This window comes from Panthera pardus, unplaced genomic scaffold (assembly GCF_024362965.1).
Source record: "Panthera pardus isolate Hobbes unplaced genomic scaffold, ASM2436296v1 HiC_scaffold_20, whole genome shotgun sequence".
In the NCBI taxonomy this organism is placed as follows: domain Eukaryota; kingdom Metazoa; phylum Chordata; class Mammalia; order Carnivora; family Felidae; genus Panthera; species Panthera pardus.
This window is the reverse complement of record NW_026526766.1, coordinates 11,432,144-11,444,766: the sequence shown is the minus strand read 5'-3', so window position 1 is coordinate 11,444,766 and position 12,623 is coordinate 11,432,144. Positions and strand designations below refer to the sequence as shown.

Here is a 12,623-nt window from a genome sequence, read left to right as displayed (position 1 = left end):
CTCCCCTCCCTCCCACCCCCCATCAACCCTCAGTTTGTTCTCAGTTTTTAAGAGTCTCTTATGCTTTGGCTCTCTCCCACTCTAACCTCCTTTTTTTTTTTTTTTTCCCTTCCCCTCCCCCATGAGTTTCTGTTAAGTTTCTCAGGATCCACATAAGAGTGAAAACATATGGTATCTGTCTTTCTCTGTATGGCTTATTTCACTTAGCATCACACTCTCCAGTTCCATCCACGTTGCTACAAAGGGCCATATTTCATTCTTTCTCATTGCCACGTAGTACTCCATTGTGTGTATAAACCACAATTTCTTTATCCATTCATCAGTTGATGGACATTTAGGCTCTTTCCATAATTTGGCTATTGTTGAGAGTGCTGCTATAAACATTGGGGTACAAGTGCCCCTATGCGTCAGCCCTCCTGTATCCCTTCGGTAAATTCCTAGCAGCACTATTGCTGGGTCTTAGGGTAGATCTATTTTTAATTTTTGAGGAACCTCCACACTGTTTTCCAGAGCGGATGCCCTCTTTTTCTAACGCTACACAGACACTACTCTGAGTAGTGCACTCCTTCCCGTCGAATCTCAAATCTTCATACAATCTTCCAGGCGTTACCATCATTACATAGAACCTACTTACAGTCTCCCTATAAAAATAAACGCAACCCACGTGGCACAAGGGAAAGTGACAATCCTTGGTGCTGCTTCTGGGCCTGTTAAAGACCCAACGCGTGCATGTACCCATTCACTGGTAGGAAAGTCTTCAATGTGGAGAGGCCACCAGGAAGGTTCTTTAGCATGGAAATCCTCACAAACAGAAATGTTCTTACCTGGGTAGGAACACACTTTCCACCACGTAAAAGTCTTGCATGAGAACATCTCTATCCGGCTTCGAAGTGAGATTGCCCACGGTGTATCCTATCCCCAGCTGAATAGCACCTTTGATAGCAGATGATGCAGTCTGCAAAGAAAACAAGGGTCTCAGGGTCAGCCTCAACAGTCAGGGCCTTGTTCAAGGTCACAAGCAGCAGAAACAGGAAAAGGGGGTTAGATTTTCTTTCTTGTTCCTCAACCGTGAGGAAGCTGGGTTTGGAAACAGGACAGGTTCCTTCTTTTGACGGTGGGTCTATTAAGGGCCCTTCTTGATATGAAATTATTCTTGTGGTAGTATTTCCTACAAATATTTCTAAGGTCAAATTACAGTCCCAAATCTCCAACTTTCTGTTAGTAAGAGCTTAGAAATTTGGTAGGATGCTTTCAACACATGGTATTCTAATTTGTACCAAAAAAGAAATGGTATAGCCACATTTTTTAAAAATCTTAAGTTTTATAACATACCTATGGATCAGGAAGTGTATTTTCTTATTTAATTTGAGAGAGAGAGAGAGAGAGAGCACGTGAGAGAGCATGTGCACGTGCGCAAGTGGGGGAGAGGGGCAGAGGAAGATACAGAGAATCCCAGGCAGGCTCTAGGCTCAGCACAGAGCTGGATGCAGGGCTTGATCCCTTGACCCTGGGATCATGACCTAAGCTAAAACCAAGAGTTGGATGCTCAACCCACTGAGCCACGCAGGTGGCGCCCTCAAGAGGAGTACTTTATCTTCACAAGAAATGAGACAGCAAAAAGTAATTTGAGCCTTTGGATAAAATTTAATTTGGAAATTGCTTATTAGTTTTGCCATGAATCCACAATCACAATTTCCTACACTGACCTGTGTAGGAATAATGTATATACATTAATGGGGAATAATGTATATACATATATGTGTACACATACATACACGTGTGTGTGTGTGTGTGTGTGTGTGTGTGTGTGTGTGTCGTTTTAGCCAATAAAATAGGAGAAATAGCAAAGTTACTCAATTTAGGAAAATTAGAAGGCATGCTCTTTTTTTTTTTTTAAATCTTTTAAATGTTTGTTTATTTTTGGGAGAGAGAGGGAGAGGGGCAGAATGAGAGGGAGACACAGAATCCGAAGCAGGCTCCAGGCTCTGAGCTGTCAGCACCGAGCCCGACGCGGGGCTCGAACTCACGGACGGCAAGATCGTGACCTGAGCTGAAGTTGGGCACTTAACAGCCAGCCAGCCAGGCGCCCCAGAAGGCATGCTTCTCAATGTTTGTGCAAGTGTGGCCATTTCAGGTGAAGTCACCAAGTGATTATTGGGGACCTAGCCCTGTGCTTGCAGTGGCTTGTCTGGGGTTCAACCTCAGGTGACTGTGGATCATGGCACTTTGGCTAGAGGACACCAGTGTTGGGGGTGGGGTGGAAAGGATATACGACCTAGCTTGGTTCTGTATGTCCTTTGCTTGTGATCACAGAACGGCATCCAAATAGGTTTAAAGGGTCTGCGAGCTACATGTATGCATACAGCCAGTTTTGAAGCCTTTAAGAAGGGATTATCTCCACGATTCAGGAAATCTGAGGATCAAGGATCAAACCGGAGGCCGGGATCGATCCGAGCTTCTCTGTCACTTCCACTCTGCAACTCTACAAACCCTTCCCCATGGAGTCATCATTTGGTGGCTTGTTCACCCCACTGCAAATATGATATCCCCCCTACTCTGAGCACAACTCCCTGCCCTCCTTCCTAGAGGAGGCAGAGAGTGGCTCGGTGTTTTTCTTCTTCCACATGCCTCTTCAAGATTCCAGGGCAGCAAGATGGCGAAAGACTGGGACTCAAGCCCCCAGGGCAACTAGGCTTCAAAAACAAAAAAGTTTGCTATTTTCATTCTCGCTCCCCGAGTTCTGCAATGCCACCAACTGGCAACAGTGACCTTTTGTACCAAAACCTCTGACTTTGGAAGACTGAAATGGATTTTCTTCACTTTAACCTCACATACAAATTCAAAAGGCATTTCTATCCATCACTCAGAGCAGTATGGCCCAAGATATGACATCAGCACTTTCCAGAGGACCCGACACCCCGACGTGTTCTGTTCCAGAACCATCAACAGAGTCCTGTGCTCTCAAAGCGCTCGTCCCTCCCCACCCCTGACTGCTACCCGGAACTCTCGGTATTTCTGCTTAATTCAGTCCTCTAGTCCTTCTGGGGCCGGGACACCTGTCATACAGATGAGGGAGTATAACCAATGGTTTCTTGACCACCCTCCTCCTCGAACCCCAACTACAGAAGGCGGTCAAAGCAGCAGAAGTCTATACCTGGTGTTTTCAAACTTTAGGAAGCACGAGAATCACGGAGATACTTAAAAGAGACGAAGGCAAAACCGCAGAGACAGGAAAAGCAGCAACGGTTGCCAGGGGTTGGGAGAAGACAGGGAGAACACAGAGGGTTTTCGGGGCAGGGAAAACACCTTTTATGATACTGTAATGATGGCTACATGCCGTGACACAGGTATCTAAGCCCACAGAACACACATAACGAGCGAGCCATGATGTAAACTATGGACTCCAGGTGATAAGGTAGGTTCATCCATTGTAACAAACCCAACCCTGTGGGGGAGGATGTTGATAGTGGGAGGCAGAGAGCAGGTGGGAAATCGCTGACCCTTCTCAATGCTTCTGTTAACCTACAACTACTCTAAAAAAAAACAGTCTTAAAAAAACAGTCAACGGGCATGGCCAACCCAAGCCAAAATCAAGAGCAGACCGATGGGTTGCATCTCCAGACTTTCTGATTCTGAAGGTCTGGGGTGAGGCTCGAGAATTCGCTCTTGCTCTAAGGAACACTGGACAAATCTTTCTCCGATGGCATGAGAGTAAATTTTGAATCCTCAAAGGAATAAGATTCGGGAAAGGGCTCTGTTGACGTCTGTTTAGTTACACCAAAAAACAGACTTGTGATGCTATTACCTTCCTTTCTGCCTCCTTAAAATTCAAGCGCTCTGATGGGAGACATAACAGAAATGGTAACAAAAGGTCGTATTTTTTCGATCAACACTTCGCGCCTGGTACTTGACGCACAATGATGATAATCGTAACAACAACCTGTCGTAATCGTAGTGCAGACGTACAGAGCGTTCACTGAGTGGCAGGCACTCTTCTGAGTGCTTTTATCCTCACACAGCTCGTGACGAGGTGCAAGTGGAACTCACACGTGGGGAGTCCAAGTTATAAGCAACTACACCGTCACCTAGCAGGTCAAGATCCCTGATTTTGCCCTTTTTACAGGTGGGGATTCAAGGCGCAGCGAGGTGAAGTGACTTGTCCCACTCCCATCGGTAGCATATGATATGGCACTCTGGCTGCAAAGCCCACGATGCTTCCACATCTGTTTTTTCATCCCCCATCCCCGCTCCCAAAATGAGCCTGGGATGCAAGTCTGAAGTTCCCTCTTAAGTCTAGCTGTTTGACCTCAGCAGAGGAAGGAGTCCTGCGGAAACCATTCCTTTTAATATGCCAGGGCTGAAATATTTTATTTGCTTCTAATCACACCCAACCATGAGTCAACCTAAGAAAAGCTGTAAACCGCTTGGTAAACCAGTATAAATACGGGTCAATGTCACTTGTTAATGTCACCACCAGCAACGGCGGTGGGGGTGTGTGTGGTATTTTGCTGCCAAGGGAGGGATGAAGTCTTGAGGTTTCCTTCTCCCCACCTCCATGTAAAATCCGATGCTTTGGCACCCATGCATTTGCAGAGAATTAAAAAGCATCTTGCCCACTTCCTGGGAATGTCTGTGTTCACTGGGGCATGTGGTTTCTTGAGTCACCAGCAGTAAAGGCACCACCCAGTACCTCAAGTTCTCCCAGCGGGCAGCAGTCACGGCAGGCGGATGGGCCGTGCTGTCGTATTTTCTAACACGGCCACTCGTAAGATGTGCTTTAAAACTGTGAAACTGAAATGCTACCTGGAGTGTCTCTGGATAGCAGATTAGTAAACCATGATGGTGACAAAGAACCCGTGTATAGGGCTAGTGGTTCCTCTTGGACAACCAGCACATTCCTTCCCTGCCAACCGTGCGCCATAAGCCCTTCTTCGGTCCTTCGGGATTCCAGCCAACAGACCAGTGACCCAGTAACAAGTCCGTGGCTCCACACACACTCAGCCTCTCCGGTTTTCTCTGTAGGACTTGGCTGATGCTCTCACAGCGCTAGGACATGACCATTTTCCCTTCGAGCTCCACCAGGGACCTTTGACTCCTTTAGAACATGTAGTTCTAGATTTCGGAACACAGCGAAACAGAGCCTATTTTTAATTCAGGACTTTGCATGGGCTAAGTGGAGGCAACACGTTGCCTGGATACTAGAACAACCTCTAAAGCTTTGCATAGTCAGAAAAAAGAACCACAGAAGACCGCGAAAGCAGACCACTGATACTTCCATAGCTCCTCTTTCCTAACCCACCCTTGCGCAGGGCTGACGAGAATCCTAAGGGGAAAATGAACGTCAGCTCTGGGTTTGTGTGATAAGTGCGAGTTTTCAAAGTGCTATCTTTTAATGTTTGATCCTCACGACTGTTTTGCAGGTAGGGAGGGCTTATAAAGCCCATTTGACAGCTAAAGACAGCGTGGGTCTGGGAAATTAACCGGGTCTAAGTCCCTTGGCCAGGGTGTGGGAGAGCCAGGAATGATGCTCTGGTCTCTGAGGGCGCCTGGTTCAGCACTCCACCATCTTCCACTATCTTACGAGCCTGAATTTTTCTGCTGGAGACGATCTGATCTGACTGAAGCCGGAAAGTCCTCCCACGATGAGATAATCATGGTGGTAAGTAACAATCTGACAACATCTATGGAAACCCACCATCAGGGAAGCAATGATCCTGACGACAGTAAGATTTAACCGACGTGACACTGGTTACGGGAGACTGCTTCCTCCAGCACATTGTCTATGAAACCGGATCACTTAACGTGCCATCTGGTATCGGTGGCTTGAAAAGGAAGTATGAAAACATTTCATGTCAACGGCACTTTCTCCTCCAAGGTGTTCCGATGAACTAATTACGGGATTAGAGCCAATATAGATGATGCCAGAGTGATTTTTGTCAAAAGTACAGATCTCATCATGTCACCACCTTGTGCAAAACCCTCTAATGGGTTCCTGGTGTCCTCACTATAGGATTAAGTCCAAACCCTTTAGCTTGACAAACAACCCTGTCTTACAGTATTACTCCTTCCTGACCTCCATGGACTCCTGCATCTTGATATAAAAAGAGATTTTCACACTCCCAAACAGACAGACAGACAGACACACGATACTTTGAGCAAGCTGACCTTACAGGTCCACGAAGCCCTAAAACTCTAAATGACATTTTCTGGTTGGGCGCATTCTTCCCAAGGAAGGGGTCTAACGTGTTCTCTTTTTTCAGAATGTGTTTTTCCAAAACCACACAGAGATCTAGAGAGTCTAATTCTAAAATTTTTTTTAACATTTGTTTTGAGAGGTAGAGTATGAGCAAGGGAGGGGCAGACAGAGACGGAGACACAGAATCTGTCCGAAAAGGGGCTCGAACTCACAAACCTCACAATCATGACCCGAGCCGCAGTCGGATGCTTAATCGACTAGGAGCCTCCCAGGCCCCTAGAGAGTCTAATTCTAAATTAGAGATGTTCACTGCCAAGGGGCCTTAGACTGGGCCATGAAAAAATAGCTCAGCGACAGCTCTTCACAGCGAGAGGTGGGAATCCTTGTCCGACAGGGAGAACCCCTACCTCCAGGTCCGTGTTCCCCTCATCTCTGAACCTATACTCAAGAACAAAGGCACAGGCTTCTTTGCCCCAGTGGTAGAATTAAAGGGAAAGAAAGTAGGAAAGATTGCATGAAACGAGCTGTAGGAATACAGAAATGGGATGGTTTATGGGTGGGCAACCTAAAGCCTTCTGAACGGGAGAGGGGGGCACTCTCATTTTCCACTTGTTCAAACCAATGCTCCAGTCCCTCTGTGTGTTAGGTATCTACTGCTGCTGTAGCAAATTACCACAAATGAGTGTGCTCAACACAAACTTATCATCATATAGTTCTGTAGGTCACAAGTCCTAAAATCAAGGTGCTGGTAGGGTTGCGTTCCTTCTGGAAGCTGAGGGGAGAATCCGTTTCCTCGCCTTTCTGAGCCTCTCGAAGCCGCCCACGTTCATTGACTTGGGGCCTCTTCGTCTTCAGAGACAGCAGCATCTTCAACTCTCTTTCTCCCTCTAACCTCAGCTCTTGTCACATTGCCTTTGTGGACTCTGAACCTCCTGCCTCCTTGTCATGAGGCCCTGCCAGGAGAGTGCAGGAGGATCTTTCCATCTCAAGATCTTTAACCAAATCCCATCTGGGAAGTCCTTTTTCCATGTAAGCTAACGAATGCACAAAGTGTAGGGATTGGGACATAGCCAACTGTGAGGGTGCCATGATTCTGCAGATCATCCTCCAGTTCAGGGCTGATTTCTAGCATTTTCCCCGGGGGTTGCCCCAGGTAAAGAGAAGAGCTCCCCTCAGAATGCCATTCAGTCAGATGCTGTTCGTTCATTTAACAGCGATCTGAGAACTTTCTTTGAGCCAGGCACCGGTGCTGGAGAGAATAGCACAATGTTCTTGCTCTCATGGGAGCTTCTGGTCTGGTGGGGGAGACAGACATTAGGCAAAGACTCACACACACAATGACAAGAGCAGTCAGGGATATGAACAAGAGGGTGATGTCACTGAGGCCAACAGGGTGGAGGTCAATTTGGAAAGGTGGAGTTAGGAGAGGCATCCCTGAGGAACGGTACACATGCAGAGACTTGAAAGGTAAGAAGGGCCAGTCAGCAGGTCCTGTCGACAAGGGCTGGCTGGGGGCCCCCCACATGCCAGGTGCTCTTCTACAAATGGGGATACAGAAGTGGCCTGGACAGGGTCCTGGCCCTTGAGCAACTCTGAGAGTCCCACTAGGAGGTCAAGGGAACAGATTTCCAGGCAGAGAAGAGCAGCAGTTCAGGGACCCGAAAGCAAACCATGGTAAACACACAGCAGTGGGCCCCATGGAAAGTGTGAGAACTAGAGGCTAGAAAGACCCTGGCCCCAGATCTGGGCCTTACAGGCCATGATAAGGGTGTGTGTGTGTGTGTGTGTGTGTGTGTGTGTGTGTGTGTGTGTTTTGATAAGGAACAGCTTTCTAATTTTAAAAGGATCGCTCTGGCTGCTGGGTAGAGGGAAAGGAGTTAGGGGGCTGCTGTAGTGCCTCAAAGAGATGTGGACGGCTTAAGGAGGGTGATAGACAAGAAGATGGACAGGAAAGATGAACGGGAGAGATATTTTGGAAGGAGCTAAGACTTGCCATGAGCTAGTGATGAGGGCGAGCAAAGCCCTGAAACATCCTGGTGGTTCTCTGGAGCAACTGAGAGGACGGAGTTTGCTCGGCTGAGGTGGGGAGACTGAGGAGAACATATTTTCGGGGGAAGATCAAGTGTTCCATTTGAGATGCCAGTGAGACACCCAGTCAGAGATGTTAAGATGTAAGTCAGGAGCTCAGAAGAGAGGTTTGGGCTGAAACTTTGAATAAGTGTTTTCCACATATAAATGGCATTGGGGGTTGACAGAGGAGTATTCTAGAAGGACCTGGAGCTTGGTGAAACATTTAGGGAGAAGACAGAAAGGAGAACCTTTCGCAGTGACATAGGAGTGATGGCAGGAGTAGGAAGAAAATAAGAAAACATGGCTTTCAAGAAACCAAGAGAAGAGAATTTGAAGAAAGAAGCGACCAGAGTCTCAACCAAGTGGTCCTTTTATTTGGTAATATGAATACAACTTGGTGGGATCTCGAAAGCTATGGGTTAAATTCTCTAATCTTTTCTCTCGTTATCATTGATTCATAAGTCCAACTCTGCATCTAGAATATTTGACAAAATTAAGTTTATTTATTTGAGAGAGACAGAGAGAGCATGTGCACATGCACACAGAGGAGGGGCAGAGAGAGGAAGAGAGAGAATCCCAAGCAGGCTCCATGCTTTCAGCACAGAACCCGACATGGGGCTTGACCCCATGAACCATGAGATCATGACTGGAAAAGAAATCAGGAGTCAGACACTCAACCAACTGAACCACCTAGGTGTCCCTAAACCATATTTTTAAAATGTGTTTTTAGGGGCGCCTGGGTGGCTCAGTCGGTTAAGCGTCCGACTTCGGCTCAGGTCACTATCTTGCGGTCCGTGAGTTCGAGCCCCGCGTTGGGCTCTGGGCTGATGGCTCAGAGCCTGGAGCCTGCTTCCGATTCTGTGTCTCCCTCTCTCTCTGCCCCTCCCCTGTTCATGCTCTGTCTCTCTCTGTCTCAAAAATAAATAAATGTTAAAAAAAAAAATTAAAAAAATAAAATGTGTTTTTAGGCAACCGACAGAATAGGAAAAGATATTTGCAAATGATATATCAGATAAAGGGCTAGTATCCAAAATCTATAAAGACCTTACCAAACTCAACACCTGAAAAACAAATAATCCAGGGAAGAAATGGGCAGAAAACATGAATAGTCACTTTTTCAAAGAAGACATCCAGATGGCCAACAGACACATAAACAGATGCTCAACGTCACTCATCATCAGGGAAACAGAAATCAAAGCCACACTGAGATACCACCTCACGCCGGTCAGAGTGGCTAAAATGAACAAATCAGGAGACTATACATGCTGGTGAAGATGTGGAGAAATGGGAACCCTCCTGCATTGCTGATGGGAATGCAAACTGGGGCAGCTGCTCTGGAAAATGGTGTGGAGGTTCCTCAAAAAATTAAAAATAGAACTACCCTACGACCCAGCAATAGCACTACTAGGAATTTACCCAAGGGATACAGGAGTGCTGATGCATAGGGGCACTTGTACCCCAATGTTTACAGTAGCACTTTCAACAATAGCCAAATTATGGAAAGAGTCTAAATGTCCATCGACTGATGAATGGATACATAAGATGTGGTTTATATATACAATGGAATTACTACTTGGCAATGAGAATAATATCTGGCCACGTACAGCAATGTGGATGGAACTGGAAGGTATTATGCTGAGTGACCTAAGTCAGTCAGAGAAGGACAGATATCATATATTTTCACTCATATGTGGAACTTGAGAAACTTAACAGAAGACCATGAGGAAAGGGAAAGGGAAAAAATAGTTACAAACAGAGAGGGAGGGAGGCAAAACACAAGACTCTTAAATACAGAGAACAAACAGGGTGGATGGGGGGGCGTAAGGGAGAGGGGAAAGTGGGTGATGGGCATTGAGGAGGGCACTTGTTGGGATGAGCACTGGGTATCGTATGTAAGTCAGTGTGACAATAAATTATATTAAAAAAATAAAAATAAAATGCGCTTTTAACTTAGAAAAATAAAATATTAAGTTAAAAAGGCAGGATGCAAGTTACATATAATCAAGTTTGAAAAAGATAACCTCACAACTGTAGATATACACATCCACAAAGGAAAAAAGGACAGGAAGGAAATACTATATATCAAACTGTATGATTACCTCTGGGTGGTTGAATAATAGGTGATTTCTACTTCCAACTCATGTACTTCGTGAATTTTCTAAGTTTTTTGTTATATGTGGGAAAAGAAAAGTCTTTCAATCAAGGAACTGCTACTATGTTTACAAATACCTTTTGAGGCATGAATTGAAATATATGCATACACACACACACACACACACACACACACACACACACACACGTGTACGTTGGAATTTCTCATTTTTTAATTTCATTTTCTTTTAGTCCAGGCCTTAATGCTAGAACCCCACATAACTGCTACAGTCTTAGGAAACATAATCATTACCAACCTTGTTTTTGTCTCCCATGGTTTCTCTAAATTTATTCTAGGGTTACATCTTCCCCTGCCCAAGGTTAGATCTATGACCCTTCTGGCACTTACCAGAAGCAAAGGTCCCTCTGCTCGTCAGATAACCAAAAATGGTCTCATGTCAGTATTTGGTCTAGTCCACTTAGTAATAAAAACCTTAAATATACTTTCTGTAGCCATCTCCCTTCCCCCAGCTGGTCTGGCACAAGCTGGCTGCCAGCGGTGGGAAGGGTTGGGGGGGCTTCTCTTTTCTTTAAAAAAAATTTTTTTTAACATTTCTTCATTTTTGAGAAGGAGACAGGGCTCAAGTGGGGGAGGGGCAGAGAGAGAGGGAGACAAAGCATCGGAAGCAGGCTCCAGGCTCCGAGCTGTCAGCACAGAGCCCGATGCGGGCTCGAACCCACAGACCGTGAGATCATGACCTGAGCCGGCGCCGGACGTTCAACCGATTGAGGCACCCGGGCGCCCCATGGGGGGCTTCTCTTTTCTGACTGATTTTTGGGGGGGGGGCAGGAAGGTCTTGCTTGAAGAGTTGGAGGACATCCCAGGCACTTAAAAGGCTTGCTAGGTATCTCTCTCTCTCTCTGTGGCGTGCTCGCCTAGGATCTGCAGTTACCTCCTCCCATGGTGCTTATGTCCTCACCTTTAGCGGGGAGAGCACACCTCCTCTGGCTGATAGTTCCCCCAGGTGCTCACTCGACCAGGCTCAGAGATGACCACACATCAGCTTTATCACCGGCTCAGTGCCCTCAACTGGTTACATATCATTTATCCTGAAACTCCTCGTACACTCCCTAAGGGCCTTCTCTTTGCTTGGCCACCATCAGAGCTGACCCCACGATTCTCTCGTTCTTCTAATTTCCCAGGAAGTACTACAGTCAATCGTATCCCCCAGGCTCCAGGGAACACATACGATACTCTTCAGTGGTCTCACCAAAGCCCCCTGCCCTGGGCTACAGATGATGGGCAGATCCTCACCTGACACTCTGCGTTCTGAGAGTTACTCACAACCACAACTCTCTCCAAATTCCTTTTCCAGTCTCCGCATCTCAAAGTGGACCAGCCAAGCTCTTTAATAGAGCGGGGTGATCACTAAACGGGTCTTAGACAACCTCCCTCCTCAAGTTCTTCGTGGCAGGCCGGCATCTGACCTTGGACTGTGATTAAAAGGCCATCCCTTCAGCTTCTCCTGGCCTCGACTGAATCACGGGTCCTGCTGACAACACGGGTTTTGGTCATGGGTACCTCAACTGATTGCTCACTGTGTCCCATTAGACCCACCACCTGACTGTTGGATTCATCCTTCTGAGGCTTTAAAACAACAACAGCAAACACTACCCACCTCCCAGCATTAAAAACCTTCACTGTTTTGTTTTTTCTGGACTACTTAGAGAAATGCATCTAAATTTCTTGATGGGCTTGCAGGACTTTCTACAATCTAATTCCTGTTCATTCTAACTACGCTAATAATAATTTAAAAATCCCCCATTGCTAACGTCTGTAAAAAACGCATCCCTGAAATTTAGTGTCTTAGTGCAACACAACTTTATTTCTTAATCAGGAAGAATCCACTGTGGGTGTCCCTGATCGGTGTTCCGCTTTCCCCTGCTGGGCGGTGTCCTGTATCACTGTGGCTCTGACATCCCCTAGGGCTCAATGTCCTACAAACCCAGCGGGCTGATTGGAGAATCAGGAATGGTGAAGGAACACCCACTTCCTACCGCCGTTGCCACGAGTTCCAGAGCAGACTGCGTACCCCAGGTCTGCTCCCCAATCCTTCCGCACCCTACTCCGTGTCCTGGCACACTCCCTGTATGGCTACATTCGAGGGCTTCCCAGCCTTGTCTTCCAGTTGGATTTGGCCAATGGGACACCTCCACAGAAGAATATGGGATGTTTGAAATGAAGCCAGGGTGTTTACTCCCTTCT

The 12,623-nt window shown here is 46.6% G+C and overlaps 1 protein-coding gene across 2 annotated transcripts in view; it reads right to left on the bottom strand.

Moving 5' to 3' along the window:
* Positions 1-12,623, bottom strand: part of PIP5K1B (phosphatidylinositol-4-phosphate 5-kinase type 1 beta) — a 310,458-nt gene that overhangs the window by 138,008 nt on the left and 159,827 nt on the right. For both annotated transcript variants that reach the window (XM_019463652.2, XM_019463653.2), the window contains exon 3: positions 825-955. In XM_019463652.2, the coding sequence (XP_019319197.1) occupies positions 825-955 (131 nt within the window). The remainder of the gene's footprint in view (positions 1-824; positions 956-12,623) is intronic.